The following is a 26,994-nucleotide window of genomic DNA, read 5'->3' as shown; positions in this document are numbered from 1 at the left end:
GCTTTTCTTCCCTGCTTTTGAGTGTTTGCTTTCCCAGTTATAAAGGCCCCATTCCTACTTTCATAAGTGAAAGATCATTAAGAAGCAGGAGAGGAAAGTTACAAACCTACCACCCAGAAGACACTCTTAGTATATTCTGATGAATATATATTTTTTGTAATTTCACATTATAAAAATAAATGTTCATTTAGGAACTTCAAGGTACTTTCCAACTTTTTGCCACTAAAGAAATCAATGTATTTTTTTTTTTAAAGTCACCAAGAGGGGCTGGGGTTAAAGGCCCACTGGTAGAGCATTTGCCTAACATTCATTATGTTCTGGGTTCAGTCCCGAGTATATATTTTAAAAAGGATAAATGATAGTACTACCTTTTGGCTTATAAGTCAAATTAATGTAACTATATGTCCAAAGATTTCCCATCTCTGATATTCAGCAATTACATTTAGAAAGGTAACGCATATTAGTCCTTTAGGCCATTCAGAGCCTGAAGTGATTGCAAATTGTCCTCAAGCAAAAGCTTCATTCTAATTTATATACTGTAGAATAAGAATACAGTTAAACATAGTAACAACTCATTTGTTTATTAATTTGTAGAAAATCATCTTTGCAGCTGGGTGCCCTGGCACACACCTATGATATCAGCAACTTGGGAATCTGAAACAGGAGGACTACAAGTTCAAGGCTAACCTCAGCACTTTCACAAGACCTATCTCAAAAAAATAAAAAGGGCTGGAGATATAACTCAGTGGTAAAGTACCCCTGGGTTCAATTCCTAATATAAAAAAAGAAAAAAAAAAAAATCTCCTTTGCTTCAAATTTTTTATTTTATTAGGGACAGTGGTCTCAAGCCCAGAAGTCTTTTCTGAAGGCAGATCAGAGTCCATGCAATAAAAAGGGTAGGAACTCCTAAAACTATTGCTGGGGCTCCAAATGGAAGTTGTATACTTTAAACAACTTAGCTAGACCTTGTCTCAAAATAAAAAATTTTGAAACAAAGGGCTAGAAATGTCACCCATTGCTAAAGTGCCCCTGAGTTCAGTGCCCAGTACCAAAAAAAAAGGGGGGGGGGGGTCATGTAGTTTTTCATCTTCTCCCTAGAGTACATTAAATCATGTTACACACTAAGTTTTTGTTGTTGTTGTTTTTGTATTTTAAATTTTTTTTGTATTTTTAAAATGTTTTGGTGCTGGGGATTGAATCCAGGGGCATTTTAACACCAAGCTACATCCCCAGCCCTTTATTTTGAGATAGGGTCTCACTAAGTCACCAAGGCTGACCTCAAACTTGTCATCCTCCTACCTCAACTTCCCAAGTCATTGCTATTACAGGCTTGAGTCACATGCCCAACTGTTCATTTTTAATTATTACAAGCCCTTTTCTCCCTTCTAAATAAATCCTTTAAGGGAACATAGCTCAGTGGTAGAGCATTTGCCCAGCATTTATGAGGCTCTAGGTTCTGTTCCCTAGAACTGCAAAAATAAATGAAGAAGAAATTATTTTTTTCAGATATTGGTCATAATGCTTTAGAATCCATCACTGTGATTCCTTTTATTGATTTTAGTGGTGATACTTTTCCTTCTGAATAATTAAAAACAACTTGATATTGTTGTTCTGAGGTCATGTGGTTATGTTAGTTTTCTAATCTTTTCCCATTATCTCCAACTGTTTCTCACCTCAGGCTGCATTACTGTTAAAATACCTCTTGCCAAAACTTGGCTTTTGTCACAATCAAGATTTATTTTAAATTTACTTATTCATTTATTCATTCTGCAGATATTTAGTGCCAACTGTGACTTAAAATTCCAAACAACTAGGCTTGCCGTCTGTAACCTATAACCCTCTTCTCACTTATTTTACCTTAGTTGTCCTTTGTTCCCATCTTTGCTTTATACCCATGTCTTGATAGTCTCTTCTAATTCCTTCCTTCAAGTGCTTTTAGAAAAATGTCTTGACAGTAGTCATTTATAATGTGGTTGCATTTAAGTCATTGTTGCCTCTCAGGAGGCATTTGCATTTTGTCTTTTCTTATAAATGTTAATGAAAAGCTATCAAAGAATTTAGAGCTTCTATGTGCAGATATTGAAGGTATTGGGGAGGTAGAGTACTGGTTGTTTCTTCCCACCTTCATGGTGTCCCTGGTCCCTCCCTTCTACCTAATTTCCTGTACTTCCTCACTGTTAAACTCAGCCTATATCCTACATGTTCTCTAAAGGTTTTTCTGTGTCTGCTGTCATTCATTTTCCTCCTTTGAGTTCCTCAGTGATATCACTCTCTAATCATTCTCTATTTCAGTTGGCTCATTTTCTTTTTAATTTTTTTTTTTTTTTTTTGTAGATGAACATAATACCCTTACCTTATTCATTTTTATGTGGTGCTGAGGATCGAATCCAGTGCCTCACACGTGCCAGGCAAGCGCTTCTATCACTGTCAATTGGCTCATTTTCTTTTCCCCAACTCTAGTATAATCTTCAAGAACACTGACCCTATCTTCTTATTTTCTGTTTAAATAATGCCTAGCAGAGACACAGTTGGCATTCAGTAAGTATCTACTAACAATGAGAATCTAACTAGACATTTATTTATTCCTTTTCTAGCATCATTTTACAAAGAAAGTTCATTCTTCAGTAGAAGAAACGTGTCACACTTAAAGATTTTTATTGAAATTTTTTTAAAAGTAGAGAACAGACCAGGAACCATTTATTTCTATAAATGCTAATATCTAAATATTTTTTTTTTTTACTTTTTAACAGGTGGTTTGTTCTGGATGCAGAAACCAGAGATCTAGTTTCTATCCACACTGATGGAAACGAACAGCTCTCTGTGATGCGCTACTCAGTAGGTAGGTAAATGTATTCCATCCCCATCCTGGTATTCACAGCCTTTCACTGTAATTGCATATTTTTACTTCTGATAAAGCTGACTCCCTTTTTTTTTTTTCCTACTTTCTAGAGTTGTTAAATATTAAATATGTTTCCCCAACATCAAATTAAATTCCACTTCTAGAAACTGCAAAAGAGCTGCTAAAGTTAAACATTCTAAATCATCAAGTAAACACAAATTGAAAAATGAACTGTTACAACTGCATTTGCAATTGAAAACGGAATCAAGTGCAATCAGATTCTTTTTTTTTTTTTTTTTTGTAACTAATACTTACAATTTTGAAGTGGTATTAGGCTGAGTATTACATCAAGTTAGCAATCTTCTCTTTGTATATGAGAGTATAAAAGAAATTATAGTAATATTCAAAATACACAAGCATAAATCTTTCAAGTCCTTTAAAATCTAGCTATGTTATTACTGGTTGCACAGTCATGATTGGTTTAGGTAAAATACTTACCAATTCATTGTAAGAGTTTGATAACTTTGCTTAGCTTTGAGTAATTCTTGGTACTTTATTTAAATGTTAATTATGTTTCCACAATAATAGTATCTTTTCCTGCTATTGATGTGATTTTGATTCACATCATTCTTCCCTAGTCTGACATGTTCTTATACTTGAAAATATATTCTATTAGTTGTTGAATCAAGATAATTTTAATTGGTTCTCAGTTGTTTGTTAAAAAAAAAAAAAAAAAAATACTATCCTCTCAATCGCATAAAGCATGTGTTCCAAGCTATAAACCTAGAAAGAGTCATCTTGAAGCAGCAAAGTTTTTCTTGTTTTGTTTTTGTTAGTTTGTTTTTAATGCTGCAGTAACAAATAATCACAGATCCAAAGATCACATTTTATTGATCTGTGCCTATGGTAGTTTTTATTGATCTGTGCCTATGGTAGTTACAGTAGAGGAGACCATTTAAAAAAAAAGCACATGGTCCCTTCTCAAGAGATCCTACCCTATAATTAGATCATTTGTACTTGCTGAACTAGCTTGCCATATGAACACTGTATACTTCTACTCATAAAGGCAGAATAACCTTTCTGAGGCCAGTTTTTAGCTAACTAAAAGGAGACAGGAAGATAGAGTTCGTGACCTGTGAGCATCTCTCTTAGTTGAACTCTGTTACCGCGTTTTTCAAGCATGCTAAGTGATAAGATTTGTCCATCAAATGCCAAATAACAGTTAAATTGATGAGATTTAACAACATTTATAAGGTATGGTTTAGTATAGTCCAGTAAAGTAATGATCAATTTATCACCTTATTTCTCTAGTTAGTACTTTTTCCTGTTTCATTCTAGATGGTACCCTCCTGGCCGTAGGATCTCATGACAACTTTATTTACCTCTATGTAGTCTCCGAAAATGGAAGAAAATATAGCAGATATGGAAAGTGCACTGTAAGTAGTAAAGTAAAACAAGTTAAGTTGTAAAATTATTGAGAAATTTTTACTTCTGTTAAGAGAATTAAATATTTACATTGATGTACATATTTTCTATTATTAGCTGCTTTAAACTTTAATCTCTATTTTTGAAAACTTGAGATTATCTGACAAAATATTATACTTTCCTGTGTACTCTAGAAAGACTTCTTTTGGCAGGGGCAGGTGTTTACCAGGGATTGAACTCAGGGGCACTCAACCACTGAGCCACATCCCCAGCTCTATTTTGTATTTTATTTAGAGACAGGGTCTCAGTTGCTTAGCACCTCACTTTTGCTGAGGCTGACTCTGGAACTTGCAATCCTCCTGCCTCAGCCTCCCCAGCCTCTAGGATTACAGGTGTGCACCACTGCATCCAACAAGACTTCTTTTGATGGGAGTTTAATATTTGTCTCTCCCCAACTAGTTTTAAGACAGTTTCTTAAACCTATTTCTATGAGAAGCTCTTAGGGTAACATTTTTAAAGATAGAGTCAGTGAGAAATAAAAGGTCATCTCAGTGTCCTGTGTCCATCTATCCCTGCCACTCTCAGTGTCCTGTATCACCTCTTTGCCACTGAAAACAAAATAATTTACTTGGGAATCTATGCACTTAAGAGTTAACTTAAGCCAGGCGCAATGGTATATGCCTGTAATCCCAGTGATTTGGAAGATTGGATCAGGAGGATTGAAAGTTTGAGGCCAGTCTCGGCAACTTTGCAAGATCCCGTCTCAAATAAAAAATACTTAAAAGAATTGGGATGTAGCTTGGTGATAAAGCTCCACTGGATTCAACCCTACTACAAAAATAAAGAAAAACAGAAGGTTAATAAAAGCATGTTTCCTGTGATTTGTTAGGTTATCATTACAGGGAAAACATTTAGATTATATTCTGTAAACCAGGTTGAGTACTTACTGTATGGCTGGAGCTCTGCTAATTAGAGAAATGATCTAGGTGCTAGGAATATGTGTAACATTTTTATCCTCAAGAAGTATGGCTGAGACTAGGGGTGTAGCTCAGCAGTAAAGTGCTTGTCTACCTTGTACACGACCTTGGGTTCAGGTCCCTAGATGAGAAAGGTGGCCAGGATAGCATAGTGGTTAGTACACAGGCTGGATCAGATTACCTGGATTTGAATTCTTACATTAGCACAAGATAGTATGACCTTGGGCAGGCTACTTAAACTTTCTTCTTTAGTTTTCTCACTCATAAAGTGAGGATAAGACTAGTTAATACATATGAAGTACTTGGGACAGTGTTTGTCATTTAAGTGCCCAATATATATTAACCATATTTTTGTAGAAAATGAAGTATCTTGGTATGTATGTTGTAAATTTAATTTTAGGATTACCAAATCACTAGGTAGATTACTGGCACAGATATTTTAAATGGTCTTGAGGAAATAAATAATCAAAAGAATTGTCCTCAGAAAGATACCTTATTAAGCAAAATAAAACTTCAGTATGGATCTGAAATTTAGTTTGCTTACTATGTAGTTTGAGTATTCCTTATCTAAAGTACTTGGGATCAGAAGTATTTCAGATTTCAGAGGTTTTTGGATTTTGGAATATTTGCATATTTGTAGGAAAATTATCTTGGGGATGGGACTAGAAACCTTAAATTCTCCTTTCTGTTGCATATATAAAGTATACATAGTGCCTGGTTGTAATTTTCTACAATATTTTTAATGTGCTTGTATTCTGAACCACCTGTCACTTGGAGTCAAATGTGGAATTTTACACTTTTGGTATCCCCTGGACACTCAAGTTTTGGATTTTGGAGCATTTCAGATTAAGGGTACTCAAATTGTATAAGCAAAAACCAGGCCATTCACTTTACCTTTTGTGTGTGTGTGTGTGTGTGTGTGTGTGTGTGTGTTACTGGGGATTAAACTCAGGGTTGTTCTACTGAGCTATATTCTCAGCCCCTTTTTATTTTGTATTTTGAGACAGGGTCTCTATTTGCCCAGGTTGGCCTTGAACTTGGGGTTCACTTGCCTCAGCCTCCTGAGTAGCTGGGATTACAGGCCTGCGTCATCCCACCTGGCTAGGCCACTTACTATTTGAGGAAGAAAGGCTTGTTTGTTTGTTTTATAGATGTTATATCATGTGCTAAAACCAGCCCATTTTAAACCATTTTTATATCCAGTATGTGATAATCCTCAGGTTTATACACACACACAATAAAGTACAACTGATCCAGAAAAGAAATGGAGCAATGTGTGACACGGAATATCAGAATGACCTTGAAAATGTTAAGGCAAGTTGATCAGTTGCATGCAATTTTTCCTACTCTAATTAGGCAGCTTTTATTCTTACCGAGTATTTGAAAGTATGTTGAGATACTTGTAGGAACTGTTAGTTTATAGTACTGTTTGAGGTTATAATGAAAGGCTCAACTATTCTGCTTTTCTAGTTATATATATATATATATATTTTTTTTTTTTTTTTTCTTTAAATGACATAATGAGCCCATTTTATTTTTTTTGGAGAGCTAAGCATCAAACCCAGGGCCTTGTGCATTCTAGGCAAGGGCTTTACCACTGAGCCCCAGCCCTCTTAATTATTTTCTTTTTGTGCTTTCCTTCCAGCTGTCACTTCTCTTTGCTATCTCCTTCCACCAGCTGGTCTTATTTTCGTCTGTTAAATGCTTTTACTTTCATCTCTTTTGTTGTCTGCTATTGTATAGGACAAACAAAACAGTATTAACATTGGTTCTGCCTGACTTGCACCTTTAGGCAAGTTAGTTAACTTCTCTACATCTTAATTTTATTATCTTAAAATTAGAGATTATCTTAGTTCCTACTTTATAACACTGTTATGAATATTAGGTCTTTCTTAAAAATTGACAACTGTAACTGCACTCAGAATTCCAAATACAAATGCTGTTTTTGAATTTTATTTCCAATAATTTCCTGTTGCTAGTCAACATTTAAGTGACTCTTATAGCTGAAAAAGCATACCAGACTTGCAATTTTAGGAAATGTCCCTGTAATAAATTATCACCAGTTATAAGCATTTGAAATCTGTACCTCCTCATGGTATCACTTTTTACAGAAGTGTCAATTGAAATGCCTGGTACACAAGGATGTGAAGCAGCACTTCTTGGTAAAAAGCAGCAGGCGGATGCATGGTTCCCCAGTGATTGACAACATCAGTGCAGACCAGGGGCTTGTTCTCAAACTTAAGTTCAAAAACAAGACAAGATTAATTTTAGAGAGATGAACTTAGATCAACCATCTTCTCCAAAGCTGATTTATAAAATATCATCAGATTCTAGTTTCCTCTGGCCAAATAAGTTCTCTCTCTCTCTGTAAATAAGTGTCAGGAAACCAACTTATAATCAGAATGCTAATTTATTTTTTAAATTTTAAAGTAAGATATATAAATGCCAAAGGGATAGAACATGAGCATCCTCCAGCCAGCACATTCCTTCTATGGGAATGTACTTGTGCAACTGAAATATAATGGGGTGAGCAGATCCAGTACCTATATCCATGGTAGAGTAATCACTGCCACTGGAACTGGTTTTGATTCACATCTCTCTATCCTGGACATAGGTGGGCACTGCCCACATATGCCTCTGTGACTCCTTTTTCTTTGCTTACTACCCTCCTGCCAGTGCCATCTGAATAACACTTTCTTTGGATAGATTCATAACTGTAGTTAGCTTATACTCTAGGTTTGTCAACCTTGGAATCATTATGACCCGTACTTCTTTGCCTCTTTCTGCTTTATCTTAATTCCAAAATCTAACTCTCAGAGGCTCCTGGGGGATATCCACTGTAATTTCCATAAATGAAAAAAAAAAAATCTGCTCTTTTATTCATTAAAACCAATCTCCTCTCTTTCCCTTTTCCCCCTCTAGCACTGGGGATGGAACTCAGGTCCTTGTGTATGCCAGGCAACTGCTTTGCCACTGAGCTATATATCTCTGGCCCTGATTTCCATTATTTTACTGACCCTAAATATCTTTCATAATTTTTCTGAAGTTTATCCTTATCTGCTTAAAATTTTAATGTTTAAAAAATGTATAAACTATAAATTCATGATGGCACACATATCCCAGTAATTCAGGAGGCTGAGGCAGGAGGATTGCAAGTTTGTGATCTACCTAGTCAACTTAGCAAGACCGTCTCAAAATAAAAAATGAAAGGGGTCAGGGGTGTAGAGCACCCTGAGTTCAGTCTCCATCACCACACAAAAAAATAAAATTAAATTAAATGTTAAGTCTGATCTCAGAAAGACAACAATATGTACATTTAGAATCAAAACTTATCATACAAGAAGATTGAGACAACGGAACCAAAAGTTCACATATCACAATCCTTTGTTTTCTACACCTTCTGATCAAGCCAATCTCAGTCCTCACAGTATAAGTACATTAATAAACTAGTCTCACAAAAGGATTAGGACTAGATTAAAATTTGGTTGTGTCTCTCATCAAACCTTAGAACCCTGGAAAAACTTGGCATATACTAGAAGAACCTGGCCAAGAGCACTTTTGGCTTAATCTTTTTTCACATTCCCTGTCATTTCTCTTTTCTCTCTTATTTCTAGCCCTTATATTTAGTTTTAATGATGCACAGTCTTTATCATTTCAGAAATAAAGCAAAAGTAGGTATAATCCAAAAGAACAGTATTCTAACTCTCAAAAGAATTTCTTAACTTCGAAGTAGTACAGAGGGAAGGTAAGATGCTTTTTTGCCTTTTGTTTCTTTTGTTTATGCAAATTGTCCTGTCACCAACAAGAGGACTGACTTCTCTACCCTGGACTCTAGCATCCTCTGTCAGCCTGTTGTTCAGACTCATCACTCACTGTGTCACTGGAACACAGCCTGAAGGCACTGCTTGTAAAACAGCAGTAAATCTCATTAGCTGTTAAAGCAGTAAAGCCAGATGATAAGCACTGCCCAGCATTTGCTTCTCTAGATTAGTTCTCACATGAGCCAGCCTCAGTCATCTGTATTAAGAAGAGTGAATGAGCATATTTTTTTTTTTGGTCAGGCTCCTTAGTACTTGCTTTTAGGTATCAAAGGATGCTGCTTCAGAAACTCAAATTTACTACAAAATCACTGGTCATGGTCCACCTCAGGCCCAGTGATCTCCCAGGAATCATCTGGCTCTTCCTTAGCCAGATCACTCCAGGTCAACTGAGGGGATGAGGGGAAGAGAGGTAGAGGAGAGTCATCTGCCCTGCTGATCTGTGACCATTCCACCTTTCATTTACCCTTCTGTGACCTGACTGCCTGGTAGCATTTGTCTTCCTGATGCCCTTAGGCTCTCCAGGTCCCGTCCAGTATGTACACCAGACCTGCTTGACCTAGTCTGAAGCACTTAATGCTTCTCAATTCAGTCATCTAATTGAGAACTCAACTCCAGTCTTTATTTTATTTATTTATTTTTTTTTATTTTGCAGTGCTGAGGATCAAACCCAGGACCTCATGCACGCTAGGCAAGCACTCTACCACTGAGCCACATCCCCAGTCCGTTTAATTTTATTTTGAGACAGGGTCTAGCTTAGATACCGGGCTCAAACCTGCAGTCCTTTTGCCTCAGCTGGGATTAGAGGTGCCAGACCTGGCTCCAACCTTTTTTTTTTTTTCTGCTGCTTCCCATGTTTTAGGTATTTAGGAAATAAAATAGAAAAATGGTTTGATTATGGACTGTGGGATTCATACACTGATAATTATATTAGATACTTTGAAAGAAGTTTGATTTTATAATTGCTGTTATAAAAAAGCTTCAGATTCAGAAGGATTTGGGCAAGGGTAGACTGAGCTAGAATGATTCTGATTTTGTTTTACATAATATTGGGCTTCTGTGGTAAGATTTAATATGACAGAAGAGTTTTATGACTAAGAAGAACTTGAAGACTATTGGCAGGTTGTCTCCAATCCCTTCCAGCACCAACGTTAGGAAGTTTTTTTGCTTTTATTTCAGCACCATGTATTTCTCACCCCTCCCACTTTGGTACTGGGGATTGAACCCAGGGATGCTCAGCCACTGAGCTACAGCCCAGACCTTTTTCATATTTTATTTAGAGACAGGGTCTCACTAAGTTGTTGAGGCTGGCTTTGAACTTGGAGTCCTCCTGCTGCATCCTCCAGAGCCTCTGGCATTATAGGCATGCACCACTGCACCTGATTCACAATGTGTTTCTTTACCGTGGTTTTTCTTGTACTATTTTGAAAATGTGTGAAAAGGATTTGGCTTACTTATGACCTCCTTTTCTTAAAATGGCACTTTTACATTACTTTGTCTTTAGTGTAACAGAAATGAATAAAAGACTGAAATGCCATGCTTATCTTACCCAAGAATTCTCTGACCTGGCTTTGAACCCTGGCTCCACCAATTCTTTGTTATGTGACTTCAGAAAATTGACTTAATTTTTCTGTGCCTCCTAAACTTTACCTACTGGGTAAGCATCCATATTAAAGTTGATGTGAGATTTAGATGTGATAATGTTTATACTCAGTAAATACAAGGTGTTGAACCCTGGAATGTTTTACCACTGAGCTACATCTCCAAAACCCCACCCTTTCTGCTGAGGCTGGCCTCAAACTTGTGAGCCTCCAAAGTGGTTGGGATTATATAAATGAGCCATGGCACTCAGCCTTTAAGCATTTTTTTAATAAGTAAATGAGCCCTGCACTATACCTAGGGGTGTTTTTCAGCATTTAACATTATTGACGTTCAAAATTAATTTCATGATTGTGGTTAGTTGAATATTTTTCTTGAAAGATTTTGTGTCCTGATTGATCTGTAGTTTCTATTCTGTTTATAGTAGAATTCAGATTTATTCTGGCCAGAAAAGGTGGTGTGTGCCTGTAATCCCAGTGATTTACAAGGTTGAGGCAGGAGGATCACAAATTCAAAGCCAGCCTCAACAGCCTAGCAAGACCTTGTTTCAAAAAAAAAAAATTTGAAAAGGGATTGGGGATGTAGTTCAGTAGTTAAGTGTCCCTTGGTTCAATCCCCAGTACCAAAAAAACAAACAAAAAATATTTATTCTGTACCCAAACACTAACAATCATTTGATTGATTCTTATGTACCTTTTAACATTGTTACTCAAAGACCTTAGCCCAGAAGATAAAGCACATGAAGTTGCAGTGATATGCTAAGAAGCACTACAAGATGTGCTGGTGAAAGTGAGGGTTTTTTTGGTCAGGATTTTGGTAACTGGAAATACATGTCAAAAAAAAAAAAAAAAAGATTTAAGACCTTGTAACTATCTATGCAGAAATCTCCAAGAAAATAAACCATAAAACTAATGCAGGATTTCAGTAAGATAGCAGAATTCAATATTACTGTAACAGGAGTTTTACACAGCATCTAGTGACTTAAATTCGGGATATGATCTCATTTAAAACAGGTCAATATTATGGCATTTGCAGAGAAATGGATGGGACTGGAGAATATCATGCTAAGTGAAATAAGCCAATCGCAAAAAAACCAAAGGCCGAATGTTTTCCCTGATAAGTGGATGATGATATATAATGGGGGAGAGGGGCAGGGGGGTGAGAGAAGAATGGAGGAACTTTAGATTATGTAGAAGGAAATGGGGGGGTGTGAAAAATGGTGGAATGAGACATACTTCATTACCCTATGTACATGTATGATTACACGAATGGTGTGAATCTACATCGTGCACAACCAAAGAAGCGAAACGATGTACCCCATTTGTCTGTAAATGCAGTCTGTAAAAAATAGATAAATTATTTTTAAAAAAAAACAAAAAAAAAAAAACAGGTCATCAGGGGCTGGGGCTGTAGCTCATTGGTAGAGCACTTACCTAGCATGTGCAAGGCCCTAGGTTGGTTCCACAGCACCACATAAAAAAAGAAGAGAGATTATCAGGAATTCAGAATCCTTCTTTCCTTCTACTTTATCTCTTTAGCATGTTGCTTTCATCTTCAACATCATAAAGTGCTATCACAACTCCAGCCATTGCATCATAGTTCCAAGTGGAAAAGGTTAAGAGCAAGGAACAAAGAACGGAACACTGTTCACCTACTTTTTGTAGTTCACTTTCTCTTAAAGGTTTTCTGGAAGCCACACTCAAATGATTTCTTCTACCCATAACTGCAGAGGAGGTTGGGAAATAGTGTTTTAGCAGGGCACTCAGGAAAAGGAGACCGTGTGTTTTGGATAGGCAACTGTCAGTCTGTACTCATCACTATATGAAGGTCTATTTTCCCTGAAGCCAGCCAAAGTATATTTAAAAATGTGATGGAAAAATTTCATTCACAACAGCAGTGAAAACTGTAGAAGCTTTGAGAATAAACTTAGCAACAAAAGCACAGGAAACTAAAAGACATAAACTAAGAACTGAAAGGATAGACCCATCATGTTTCTAGATGAAAACATTTGATAAAGATTTGTTCTCTACAAACTGTTCTCCAAGTGTGATGCAATCTTCTTTAAATTTTCAACATGATATTTATGGGCCTGATAAAATAGTTCTAAAGTTCATCTGAAATTTTCCACATGCTACAAAACTATGACAGTTAATTAAGAATAGGACAGATTAATGCAACAGAAACATTCAAAAAACAGACCTATTTTTTTCTAGAAATTTACTAAATAATAAGAAATAATTCAGATCAAGCAGAGAAAGAATGGACTGTGTTTTACTTGCATTGTCCAATATGGCAATTACCAGCCACAACTTTTAGGTTCATAAAATGAAGTGTAGTTCAGTTCCTGGAAACACTAGCCACATTTCAGGTGCTTAGAAACCACAGATTGCTAGTGCATTGGACCACACAGAGAACACTGTCATCACTGCAGATTTCATTGGACAGGGCAGCTGTAGATGGCAGGGAGACACTGAGAGGCTTACTCAGAGAGGAGTTGGATCAGTAAATCTAGACCTCATTGTTGTTTGGGGGAAGGGGTGTTGGTGATGTTGGTTTTTATCTCCCCACCAGGTAATTTTAAATCATCTGCAGACCACTGATTTAAATAACAATCCTCCATACAGCTGACAAAATTTAACTTAAGTATTTCTGATGCTCTTCCTCCAGGGTACTGTTCTTTGGCTCCTGCATTTGTAATTATTTTGTGGTTACACTGTTCAGCTCTTTAATGGCAGTAATGAAAGTGCCAGCTTAGAATATTTTGCTGTTTCATTTTAAGAAGATGTACCAGATTTTGCTGCCAACTAGTGCCTGTGGGAGTGAACTTTGAAGCTATTTTTTCCCCAGGCTGTGCATATACATTTGATTATCTCTTATCTGAAAGACTTGGAACCAGAAACAGTTGACTTTGGAGGTTTTTTTGTTTTTTTTTTTTTTTTTTTTTTTTTGATTCAAGAACATTTTCATAGGCTTTACCTCGTTAGCGTCTCTAATCCAAAATCTGAAATGCTCCAAAATCCAAGACCTTTTATATCTTGTCAGCACTCTAAAAGCGTCAGGTTTTTCAGATTCAGGTTCTTCAACATGTACTTTCTATGGGCCTCTGAGTAGGGTGGAGAAAGGATACTCTGAAGTGTGTGTAGGGAGATGACATTGTAGACCCAATAGTTCTTTGCTTATTTGTCGGCATCAGTATCGGGAAAACATATTCACTGTTTTCCAGTATGCGTTGATAACTTCCCCAGAGCTGTCCTTTTCTAAATTTGGGGGATTTTGCCACTCAAGAATTCTATTTGACTGTTTCTTTTAATACATTTATTTAGAAAACTCACCCTTCCCTCCCCTGCTCACTCCCTGCCTGGAACTCAGGCATCCCGTTTCTCACTGATTGCCTTGTGCTTCTACCCACTTGGAAGTCCAGCACACACTGACTGGGAGGCCTCACACCCCTCTGTCCACTGCAGTCCTGTGTTCAGTCCCCATCTGGGCCTCTGTCACTAGGTCTCCAGATGGAAAGACAGCTCTGAGGGATGAGGGCAGCCTGACCACAGTCCATGTGCCCCTTCTGAGGCCTCCTGGAGCATCGGGGATGGGGGTTCTGCTCTCCGGAAGCTCAGGGCTCGAAGCAGGGCTGGTGAAAACATGGCATGGTAGACCACCTTTGGGGACAAGGGTGTGCTAGTGGTCAGCACCGAGCACAGGGGCTCATGGCTGCCCAGCACTGATGTGAAGTACTTCACCTCCTCTGTGAGCTGCTTGATCTCCTTGAGCAGAGCTGTGTTCTGCTTCTCCAGGTCTTCACTCTTCTGTGAGGGGAACGGTCAGCTTTAGTGATCAATGTCAGGTAGGGTAGCGAGGCTGGCAGGCTGGGGAGGAGGAGAGGGGGAGACCAGATTCGTTTCTCACTAGCACAACCACAGAGAAGGGCATCAGAGGACTTCTCTTTTGTTTTTCTTTTCTTTTTTTTTTTTTTTTTTTTTTTTTTTTTTTGTGGTACTAGGAATTGAACCACAGAGCCACACCCCCAGCCCCTCATCCTTTTTTTTAAAACAATCTCAAGTTGCTGAGGCTGGCCTCAAACTTGGAATCTTCCTGGCTTAGCCTCCAAGGCATAGGGATTACAGGCTAGTTTTCTGTTTTAGAAGTATGGCTTCCCCAGACACCAGAGCCAGGCATCAGATTCGTGTGTAGTACATAAAAAATCGTGTGAACCTTGTCCTCCTGCCATGCTCAGAAAATATTATCCAGTAACCACATGTCTTTCTGACTTTAAAAAATTGATGTCTTATTGGGGCTGGGGACATAGCTCAGTGGCAAAAAGTGTAATTAGCATGCTCAAGGCCCTGGTTTGGTCCTCAGCACCACATTTAAAAAAAAAAAAAAATCAATTTCTTCCTAAATTGGTAGGTCCCTTGTTTGCCTAGTAAGTGATTCCCAACCTATTTTGCAATAGACCCCGAAACATATAAACATATACATATATGCTCTGCAGCACTGTGGTGGGGATCATAGGTCCACAGTAATCTAGGAACACATCCTTAGGCTTCAGAAGACTCGTGAAATAGAAAACTGTGTGAATCTTTAAAAACTATACCTAAGCCAGGCACAGTGGGGCAAGCCTATAATCCCAGCAGCACAGGAGGCTGAGGTAGGAGGATGACAAGCTTGAGGTCAGTCTCAGCAACCTTAACAGACTGTCTCTCAAAGAAAAGAAAGGAAAACTATGCTTAAGGTACATTGAATGTAACTTAATAAAATCATCCCAGAGTGATAGCACATCTGTAATTTCAGGTACTCAGGAGGCTGAGGCAGTAGGATCGTGAGATTGAGGCCAGCTTCAGCAACATAGCAAGACCTTGGCTCAAAATAAAATAAAGTCATGTGAGCAGGAAGCTTATCATTTAAAAAGCTCAAAATTAGACTGCAGGAAATAAAAGTGAATTTGAGGCTATCAACTTTGGTAAATCATAAGCTCTAACTTAAATAATTTATTGGAAATCACCAGATGCTTAATGTGAACAGAACTCAGCTTTTAGTGTGTTTCTTTTGTTTTCCTTCCCACAGTGTTAATAAAATCTAAGCAGCAAAAGATTACTGTTGTCCTATTTTAGGACACTTTCCAGGAGTTGGGTATCTACTGGGTCCAGCGGTTCTGCAGAAGTACAATGTTGGATGATTTCTCCCTATCCCAGAATATTCTTTGTTGACAATTTTTCAGGACCTCCATTCTGGCTATACTGGTGCCACATACAGTATGGAAAAACTGTACAGGTGCTGGGGATTGAACCCAAGGCCTTGTGTGGGGCAAGCACTCTACCAACTGAGCTGTGTCCCCAGCCTGATAATACTTCATTCTTAAAAATGGCATCACTTTGACACCAGTGGCTTGAAATAAGGCCTAATGGTGTGTTATCTGTTGTAGTGTCCTCTAAGATACGGGCTTAAGAAACTGTCATTTTCAGAATGCTCTAGCAGAGGTTGTAGTGCTTGTTTCTGCTATCTAGGTGAGAGGCCAGCAGGATTCTCCCAGGTTCCAAGTGCTTCATGTTTCCAGAGTGGTGAGATCTCTTGAGTTCCAGAACTCTTCATGCATCCCTGGCTCTTTACATATCTGTGTCTTTGGCTTCCAACAACAGATTGAAAAAGAACTAAGGACCTGCTGTGGGCCATGTTCAGCTCCAGAGGCTGTGATGCTGCTCCCTATCCTTTAGGGGTTCTGACAAATGGCTGTTCAGAAAACAGTATTGGCTAACAAGCTATTTATTTATCATTTAAAAGTCTGAATACTTTCTAACAGTTGATCTGTTTTTCCCTAGGGACATTCCAGCTATATCACACACCTTGACTGGTCACCAGATAACAAGCATATTATGTCTAACTCGGGAGACTATGAGATATTGTACTGTAAGTGTGAATAATCATATGTGGGTTCAGATGTGACTGTCAGGGGCACTGATGAACAGGGTGCCTAGAATGTGAATTATGCAGAGAATGCATGCTGGCTTTTTCTAACTTGACAAAGCATATGTTACTCTGAGCTAAGTAATGAGAATTGCAAACGCAGTTCACTTCTCTAGAAAAGTAATGAATTAATTTAATGGTGTAGAACTGAAGGCACATGTAGGAATAAGAAATTTCTCAGTGAGATTGATGCTGCTCTTAATGTTTTTTCATTTAACAACTTTTCCTGGAGGCAGGGAGAAGTATAATGGATGGGGCATTTATGCTTTTTAGGGGAAAAGAAACAAAGAAACAAAACACTTCCATGGGAAACAATTTGTAGTTCTATAAAACCCTGTTAAGTAAACATTTTCTTTTCCTTTTTAAATGTATCTTAATGTTTTTCAGTGTATGGATTATAAATACAAGTAAACGTGGCTAGTTTGAATCAAGATGCACTTTCAAATACATTTGTACACAAGCACTGTGATTATACTTCCTGTTTCTAAATTTAAAGGGGACATTGCAAATGGCTGCAAACTAATCCGGAATCGCTCGGATTGTAAGGACATTGATTGGACGACATACACCTGTGTGCTAGGCTTTCAAGTCTTTGGTAAGAACATGACACCCGATGTGGAGAGGCAATCTGTGAGGTTTTTATTTATGCTTATTTGCTTAAATTGATAAATGAAGTATATTTTATGTATGTTCTTTGGTGTTATCACTATTAATATCAGGGTCAGAAAAATTAAATGTGTATTAGTATTGAACCAGTACAGGATTTGATCTTTGTAGAACCCAGTACTTTTAGTCTTCAGTAAATATGAGATAGTTAAAAGGAATTTACAAAGTAGTGCAGATTGTCTTCCCTTCTTTTTTTCTTCCCCTCTCCAAGTGAAAACTGAAACTTTTAAATTGGTAAAGCCATTTTTTAAAATGGCAGCTTTATTGAGATCTCACTTACATACTGTTCGGTTCACCTGAGGTGGTTTTCGTATATTTACAGAGTTGTGGAATTGTCATGGTCTAATTTTAGAACATTTTCATCACCCTAGGAAGAGACTCTGTACCCAGTAGCACACACTCCATCTCTCTTTCCCTTCCTTACCCTCTCCCCCAAACCTGGCAACCACAATAATCTAACTCTCTTTATCACTTTTCCTATTCTGAATAATTCATATAAGTAGAAGCATATAATATATGATCCACTGAGACTGGCTTCTTTGATTTAGCATAACTTTTTCAAGGGTCATTCATGCTTTAGCACATTTCAATACTTCATTCATTTTATGGCTGAATGACAGCCTTTTGTATGAATATATACTACATTTTGTTAATCCTTTCATTGGTTGATGGACACTTAGTTTGTTTCCACTTATCAGCCATTATAAATAATGCTGCTATAAACAATCATCTGCACTTTTTTGGCAGACATGTTTTCATTTCTTTTGGGTGTGCACCAATGAGTGGAATTGCTGGCTCAGATGCTAACTGTATGTTTTACCTTTTGAGGAGTTGACAGACTGTTTTCTAAAGTGCCTGTATCATTTACAGTCCCACCAGCAGTGTATGAGGGTTTTTAGTTTCTCTGTGTCCTTGCCAAAATGCATTATTCTTTTGCATGTGAATGTTAAATCATCTCTCCAAGGTTTGTCCAAATACCAAGGCATTTTTAGTAGACATTATTTAAAAATAAAATTTGGAGATCTTTTCTAATCTGATGTTTTGGACATTTCTAGAAATCTGTCCTTTGTAACAGTTTCATAAGCCTTTCCCCATCTTTAGATATCCTTCTGAAAGGGTTAGAAGATAAATGGAAAAGTTAAAATTATAAAGCCTTGTTTGTAAAGAATTAAAGAGATGCGATACTTAATATTTAAAATAGATATGAATGTGGCACCAATACCCAAAGCAAATACCCCAGATATTATATTTTTTCGCTAACAGTACATCTCTGCCTTCTGCAAATTGGGCTCTTGCCTCCAGCCTGATCACAGATCCAGATATTTCTTTATACTGTGTACATTAGAATACAAATTCATTAGATAATTTTTGTAAACACAGGTGCTGTTAGAATAAAGAAAGGCAAGGAAGAAATTTAAAAACAAAATAATCCTGACTTGTCCATAAACAGTTTAATTATTCTGGGTGAAACTCACACATTAGCTAGTAGCTAGTAATAAGACAGTAATTATTTACTTGTTACAAGATAACAACTAAGCTGGGTGTAGTGGTGCATGCCTGTAATCCCAGTGGCTTCGGAGGCTGAGGCAGGAGGATTGTGAGTTCAAAGCCAGATGCTAAGGAACTCAGTGAGACCCTGTCTCTAAATAAAATACAAAATAGGGTTGGGGATGTGGCTCAGTGGTGGAGTGCCCCTGAGTTCAATCCCCGTTACCTGCCCCCACACCAATGATAACAATTAAAAGTGTTTTTACATGTTTAGCAAGTTTACCAACGCCACCAACAGGCTAACCTTGTATGTTCCACAGTTTTAATGTAGCCTAATAGAAGTTTGTGCTGAACACCATTACCAGTGCCTTGTAATGATTCAGAATAATTACATTTGGTATGCCTGATCTCCAGGCATAAATAATGTTTCTGTGAAAATTCTGTGTGTAGCATGGTAGACCAGCAGACACTTGTCCAGTGCATCCCCATAAGACAGGAGGTCTCCTAGGTTATCTTGAAGTCACCTGCCTGAAAGAGTCCACTTTGAAGACACAGTGCTATGTCTGTTCTTGATCTTGCTATACAAGTAACTGCTAACTTTTCCTCTCACTAGAAGCTTTTAAAAAGGAAGGGTTTATTGTAAGGTGAGTCAAGCTGAAATTAATATATTAGCTCCATCTGCTGGCTACTGTTAAGAACTACTGAGTCAAAGTTTTCCATCTTGAGGCTGTTTGGATTTAACACATGCAGCATTAGAGCTCAATTCTTTAGGCTAATTCTTCTATACTTCTGTTGTTTACATATCAAAGGTGTCTGGCCAGAAGGATCGGATGGGACAGACATCAATGCACTGGTGCGATCCCACAATAGAAAGGTGATAGCCGTTGCAGATGACTTTTGTAAAGTCCATCTGTTTCAATATCCCTGCTCCAAAGCAAAGGTAACCTCAACTTAACAGACCAGTACGGTAGGACCTTTTAGGGGGGATAGTTTTGTCTCATTGACAAGAAAATATCTATAGGGTTAATAATTCCTCTTCATGATTATTAACCCTAGTGGGAGAAGAGGGTCATCTGCGAGCATCCAGGGAGACACTACTTATCTCCTCCTCATTCCTTTTTAAGGACAGGAAGACAGCTGTACAATTAGCAGCTGGTGGTGTTTTGTCCCTTTTCATTTATTATCAAGTTTATTTTCTTTTTGGCACTTTCAAATGTATCTTATTATTTCCTGAATCACCTATAATCCTGCCAACCTAGTCACTTCTCCCCTACCCATCTCACAGAAGTAGTTACCAATTGTTTTTATTTCTTCTTTTATAAAGAGGTATTTAAAAGCAATTATTGTTAGCTTTATTCTTCAGATTTGATGACTTGGTAGCTTTGATTTGAATTACCTGTTTAACAAGCTGAGTTACTTCCCTTACCCAGTCATCTCCATTACATGTATACAGGAATAAGTTTTAATTTTCCTGTCTTAATTTATTTCATATAGGCTCCCAGTCACAAGTACAGTGCCCACAGCAGCCATGTCACCAATGTCAGTTTTACTCATAATGACAGTCATCTGATATCAACTGGTGGAAAAGACATGAGCATCATTCAGTGGAAACTTGTGGAAAAGTTATCTTTGCCTCAGAATGAAATGACAACAGATACTACTATAACCAAAGCCTCCATCTCTTGCATTGAAAATATCATCCAGTCTAATAATACTCCTACACTGCCTCCCTCCCAGCCCTTAAATGAAACTGCTGAAGAAGAAAGTAGAATAAGCAGTTCCCCCACACTTTTGGAGAATAGCCTGGAACAGACGGTGGAGCCAAGCGAAGACCACAGCGAGGAACAGAGTGAGGGGGGCAGCGAGGACCTTGGTGAGCCTATTTATGAAGAGCCAACCATCGAGGGGAGCGAAAAGCAAATGGGAGCTACTCTTCCTGAGGACCAGCAAGACACTCCCTCCCTGTCCTGAGACCCTGGCCTCAGCACAGCTCTTTTCTCCTTCAGCTGCATGTGATTTTGTGATGAAGTTCAGATAACAGGATGGAGAATCACTATTGATCAAGATTGTATTTTCCACATCCTCTGTTTTCTTCAGTCGTCTTATATTTCAGTCTCTCAAATGCAGTCAGCCTAAAGGTTCAGTTTGGTATGCATTTAAAATTAACCAAACTTAGTAGTATAAAGGCTGAAACATTAATCATGTCTCTGAAATCACTGTGTATGTAAGTGATAGGATGTAAATACTGGAAACAAAAACCAACAGTTGCATTGATTGAAAATAAACCCCCTTGTTATCTGAACTTACTTTCTTCAAGAATGACCAGAGGCATCACAAACACTGTTACTCATCTACTGGCTTAGATTGCCACTCTTTTTTTCCCTATGTAGAAAAAAAAAAAAAAAACTGGGGAAAACAATGTGCTCTCATTGAGATAACCTCCCACCCCAAATGTTAAATGGAAATTTTTTAATTAAGAAAAACTTCAGTATTGCCAAGTGCAATGGTGTTGCCTTCTTCAATAATAATGCCTCTTCTTACACTACCAGTAGATGTTCAGATGTGCTTGTTAGTCTACTATATAGGTGCTGCCTTTTCTAAGTTATAACAAGGAACAGTCCTTCATTTCCTGTGTGCAAATCTATTTTATCCTAGAACTGAGAAAGCATTAGTTTGTTGAAGAGCTTTTAATGTATATTAAACCACTGATGCTCAGAAATGGTGGATTCTTCCAAGGAGTCCTTTACTGGCCTAAACATTCTCTAAAGTTTGCCATTCGAGTGAATGGAAGAGGAAAAACCACATGCCTTTAAAATTAAACTGTAATAATTACCTGGCTAATTTTAGCTCAGCCTTCATCATCATTTGTTCCCTCAACAGGAGAAATATAAATACAGTAAGTTTAAGTGATTGAATTGGTGCTTGAAATTCATTGGTTAGTTGTAATTTTTATATAAGTCAATTATACTGAGGGATAAGATAGTCATCAAATTGAAAAAAATTTTTTACAGAAGTGTGAATAACAGTCACAGTAATTTTTTATAAATTGCATACTTAACAGATTTGCTGTATGGTGGTGATTTTTTTCTGATGGAGTTGCTATAAGCTTTGCAAATCAAATGTGGCTATCTTTTATTTTGGGCAATGCATGTATTATTATGCATTGAAAAGTTTTGTTTTAGTTTTTGTCAGCAATTGTGTTTTAAGTACATGTTTCCTACTTTAATTACTGACATATGCATTTCCTATATGTTTGTTTATACTTTGATTACAAAAACTTTTTATTTTTTAACTTGCTACATTGTTTTGATATTTTCTTGTTTTGTTTTTTGGTCAGATCATGTTTAGAAACTTTGGATGAGTTCAAAAGTCTTAAGTATGCAAGCGTTTACGTGATTGTGCCATTCCAAAGTGCATCAGAACTGTCATTCCCTTCTAGTATCTTCTCAGGAGTAATACATATCAGGTATTTCATCATTTGGTAATATGAAAACTCCAGTGAACTCCCAAGGACCCTTAGTTTATGTTCACACGCTGTATGGAATGGGTGTGGGTGTGTGAAGGGGCGAGTAGAGACACTCTGTTAGAGTGTGTCTCTACGTAAAAAGATGTGCACCACATCACAAGTACTCAGCGTAGGTCTCTCTGTGTATAGATATGTCTGTGTGTATCACTTTCCTTTTGTTTACAACTGTTTTTAAAAAAACCTCAAAGTAGTTCTCTTCAAAAGAAGAAATGTAGATTCCAAGCAACCTGACTTTTTTCGGTATGTTCTGTACATAGTTATGAGAGAGCACCAGTATCAGGCACATACAGCCACCTATTGGCAGTGAGAACTGCATTGTCAGGTCAGCATGTGCTATTCCCTGCAAGAACAATTCTAGGAGATGAACAAGGAACTCTAGGAGAACAAAGTGTGTTTCTCTAGTACCTGGGGGATATACTTCTCCATGATAAGCAGGGAGTGTATTTGGGGACATCAGTCATCTTTGGGGTTGCCATGTACAATGAAATTTATAATCGTGATACTCTTGGGTGGTAGTTTCCAGAGACACTACTAATGCGCAGAAAGCGTTCCAGCAATCTAATGCTGGCAACTACTGTTTAATGGTCAGTTAAATCTGTGATAATGGTTGGAAGTGGGTGGGAATTATGAACTTGTAGATGTTTTTAGAAAAACTTGTGAATGAAAATGAATCCAAGTGTTTCATGTGAAGATGTTGAGCCATTTCTATCATGCATTCCTGTGTCATGGCAGAAAATTTTGAAGATTAAAAATAAAATAATCAAAATATTTCCTTTGTCTCTCTGAATGTCTTAACTCTTCATTTATACTGCTAGTTCGATGACTAACCAATTATCAGAAGACATGGCGATCAGAAGGAAGCATTTACCAGTTGACTGCTGCTGCCATGGATAAGATCATTGTGATAGTAACAAACTCCCTAATATTAGAGGAAATTACTTCTGACTTCTGCTCCCATGTAACAGGGGAACGGCTTAGCTTTAATTTAATCCAAGTCTATATCTTCTCTAATATTTAACATTGGATAATCCTGGTGATCCTGGTTACCCGCCTGACCTGGCTGCTTCCCTGTGTTGGCCTTTGTGAAGAACTTGAACTCAGTAGATCATGGCACTCCTTGCTTCCCTCCTTCTCCTCTCCTGTGTACTCAGCCAGTAACTGGCTGCTGAAGATTTTTGTGAAGAATAAGTTCAGGTATTCCAAACATTTTCCAGTTACACAATCACAGAAATCATGGAATTTTCACAATCACCTTATTTTCCTCTGATGATTGTAAATTCAGAGCTGTTTACTCAGACTAATCCATGAGAGGTTGTCCTGGGGTAGGAATTGTTTTCTCACCAATTCTGAGACAGAATGGCATATATAGGCACCTGAACAAACCCATAAGCAATGTGATTTTTTTTTTTTTTTTTAAATAAGAAATAAGGGGGACAGGCAGTGGTGGATGCCTGTAATCCCTGCAACTTGGGAGACGATGCAGGAGGATCATGAGTTCAAAGTCAGCTTCAGCAAGGAACTTAAGCAACTTAGTTTGTCTCAAAAAAAGGGGGTGCTGGGGACCTGGCTCAGTGGTTAAGTGCCCCTCAGTTCAATCTGTAGTACCAAAAAAAAAAAAAAAAGAAGAAGAAGAGGGGCTGAGGATGTGGCTCACATTTGGCTAGCACGTGCAAGACTCTGGGCTTAATCCCCAGCACAATAAATAAAGTAAAATAAAAGTACAAATAATAAATGCTGGACAGGATGTGTGGGGAAATAATGTTTGAGTTAGATTTGGGGCACATGAGGATGTTCTGTTAGTGTAACTTCTAGGAGCTAGGTTTCCAACATAAAGCTGGAAATGAAATGAAAAGGGAGTAAGACATGTTTTGGAGACCAAGAAGGTAGACTGAAGAGTAGCCTCAGATCCACGTAGAACACAGGTCAAATAAACGACCATTGAAGAGCACCTGCTGCAGGCCAACTGTGCCAAAGCCCCTGGCTCCCAGCCCACGATGCTGCAGGGAGGTTGCCCTGTCACTGAGGAAAGGAAGTGGGGGGACTGAGTGACCAGCCTATGTTCAAAAACTTAAGTAACAGCTGTGCCAGCACTTCATACTCCATAACTTAAAAGCTTACACTACTTCCACCACACTAGAAAGAAGACATTCTTTAAAAATAGGAGAAAGAGGACCCCTAAAGCTCAAGAGTTAATAAATGGGATGGCATCAAATTAAAAATCTGTACAGCAAAGGAAACAATTAGGAATGTGATGAGAGAACCTATAGAATGGGAGAAAAATCTTTGCTAGTAGTCTTTTGACAAGATTTATAAAGAACTCAAAAAGCTTAAAAAAAAACCAGTTAATGGGCAACTGAATTAAACACATCTCACCAAAAGAAATAAAGATGTCCAACAACTATATGAAAAAAATGTTCCACATCATTACCAATTAGGAAAATACAAATCAAAACTATACATTCCAGTCAGATGGCAATCATCTAGAACACAAATAGGCCAGGCATGGTGGCACACACCCCATGATCCCAGTGACTCAGGAGGTTGAAGCAAGAGGATCACAAGTTCAAGACCAGCCTCAGCCTAAAACAACTTTGCGAGACCCTATCTCAAAAAATATAAAGGCCTGGGGATGTGGCTTAGTGGTTAAGTGCCCCTGGGTCCAGTAATAAATGCTGGAAAGGAAGTAGAGAAAAAACACTTTTAGTCTGTTGGTGAGGTTGCAAATTAGTACAACCTCTATGGAATCAGTAGGGAAACCCCTCAAAAGTCTAGGCATGGAACTACCTTATGACCATGCTGTACCACTCCTTGGTATTTATCCTGAAGAACTGAAGTCATATTTCAGTGATAAATGTATACCCATGTTTATAGCCGCACAATTCACAACAGCCAAACTATGGAATCAGCCTGGGTGTCCATCAATGGATGAATGGATAAAGAAAATGTGGTATATATACACAATGGAGTTTTATTCAGCCATGAAGAAAAATGAAGTTATGTCATTTGCAGGAAAATAGATGGAACTGAAGACCATTATGTTGACCAAAATAAGCCAAACTCAGAAAGTCAAGGGTCATGTTTTCTCTCACATGTTGAAGTTAGAGAAGAATCTCATAAAATCAAAAGGAGATCAGTAGAGAAAAGGGAGGAAGATAAAGGGGGGGGGGGTAAGTGCTAGGGAATGATATTAGCCAAAATATATTGCATGCAGGCACAAATATGTAACATCCCACCTCTATACAACTGTAATGCACCAATAAAAAATATGGGAATAAAAGCAATTGGAAGAATTTTTAAAAAATAAAAATAGACAAGCAAAGGACGAGGTAGAGATTTTGGAATGGAAATAAGAGAAACTAAGGAGAGGACTACTGTCAGAAGCAGCCTGTCCAGGAGTGCATGAGCCCACTGCCCACAGTGATGCACATGTGTCACTCAACTGCTAGAGAAGCCCCCTTTATCCAGGATGCCCTCCACTGATGTCTTCAGGGACCACAGAAAAGTCTCTAGGTGTTTTTTTAAAAAAAGAAGATATAGCCCCTTGCAAAGGGGCAGCTCCCCTCCTCACAAAGCCTCAGGCATTAATATGGTTCACCTTTTCCAAAGAGAACTTGAATTTCTACTCTACCTTCAGTAATATATCCTTCAAAGTTTTGGTATGCAGGACCAGTGAACAGGGAGAAGAGCAAATAATCCTTAACAGACTAAATTTTCATGTCTCCTCTGAAATGGCAACCTGTTTCATATGTGCATCCACTGTCCCTTTGTGGGTTAGATCCTCAGGAGACCATGATTTACTGAACTGAATACTTTTTTTTTTTTTTTTAATTTACCAATCCAGCCAGTGTGGTGCACATCTGCAATCCCAGCAACCTGGGAGGCAGAAACTGGAGGATCACAAGTTTCAGGGCAGCCTTGGCAACTTAAGCCCTGCCTCAGAAAAGAAGGGCTGGGGATGGGGCTGGGGAGATAGCTCAGTCGGTAGAGTGCTTGCCTTGCAAACACAAGGCCCTGGGTTCGATCCTCAGCACCGCAAAAGAAGGGCTGGGGATGTAGCTCAGTGGCACAGAATCCCTGGGTTTAATCCCCAGTATGAAAAATAAACAAACCAGAAATCCAGCAGAAAATTATTAGTCAGTCCTTTCTCAACAATCCTAAATTCCATTATTGCCGTTTTACAGATGAGGAAACTTGAGGAACAGAAAAGCCAAGTACCACTCAGCAAAAAGCAAGTACCACTAAGTGACTGAGCCATGATCTGAAGCCAACTCTGCCTCCAGAGTCCATGTGGTAGCCACTGTATCTCCTGCTACAGGGTATGTACTGTAGAGTGAGGGATGTTTTCCTGAGAAGAATCCAAGGAGTAAGTTAAACTTCTGGCAGAAAGGCTTTAAGGCCAGCAGAAGGTCAAAGAGAGAAGTGATCAGCTTTTAAAAAAGGCAAGTTGGACTCTGAGCAGGGTCACAACATTGATGGGTGCTTCTGGTTGCAGGGAAGGGAACAGAGGTGCTCCCAGGCTTTCAGTACACCGTGGTACCTGTCACCAACTTCCTGTTCCTGCCACCCAGACCGTAAGCACAGAAGTCCTTAGTCCTGAGAATTCATTTGTAACCTATGTAGGTGAAGACACTGTACCCTCATTTTCCAGGCTTTGGGCAATTTCCACTTCCCTGAGTTTAGCATGGCGCCTTCTCT

The 26,994-nt window shown here is 38.2% G+C and overlaps 1 protein-coding gene and 1 long non-coding RNA gene across 5 annotated transcripts in view; one reads left to right on the top strand and one right to left on the bottom strand.

Moving 5' to 3' along the window:
- The window catches only part of EML4 (EMAP like 4), a 161,357-nt gene extending 135,435 nt beyond the window's left edge, over positions 1-25,922 (top strand). For 2 of the 4 annotated variants that reach the window (XM_079109761.1, XM_079109759.1), the window contains 6 exons: positions 2,751-2,839; positions 4,178-4,275; positions 16,475-16,562; positions 17,116-17,214; positions 19,583-19,713; positions 20,268-25,921. In XM_079109761.1, the coding sequence (XP_078965887.1) occupies positions 2,751-2,839; positions 4,178-4,275; positions 16,475-16,562; positions 17,116-17,214; positions 19,583-19,713; positions 20,268-20,744 (982 nt within the window). In that variant the 3' untranslated portion in view covers positions 20,745-25,921. Of the gene's footprint in view, positions 1-2,750; positions 2,840-4,177; positions 4,276-16,474; positions 16,563-17,115; positions 17,215-19,582; positions 19,714-20,267 lie in introns of all 4 variants that reach the window. The other 2 variants (XM_079109760.1, XM_079109762.1) reach the window with 2 other exon arrangements.
- The window catches only part of LOC306643571, an 18,840-nt gene continuing 5,774 nt past the window's right edge, over positions 13,929-26,994 (bottom strand). The window contains exon 2 of the long non-coding RNA XR_013758987.1: positions 13,929-14,524. This is a non-coding gene — a long non-coding RNA (uncharacterized lncRNA). The remainder of the gene's footprint in view (positions 14,525-26,994) is intronic.

This window comes from Sciurus vulgaris (genome assembly GCF_902686455.1).
Source record: "Sciurus vulgaris genome assembly, chromosome: 14".
NCBI classification, from domain to species: Eukaryota; Metazoa; Chordata; class Mammalia; order Rodentia; family Sciuridae; genus Sciurus; species Sciurus vulgaris.
Note: the sequence above shows the minus strand (reverse complement) of the source record. Positions and strands in the feature narration are given on the sequence as shown.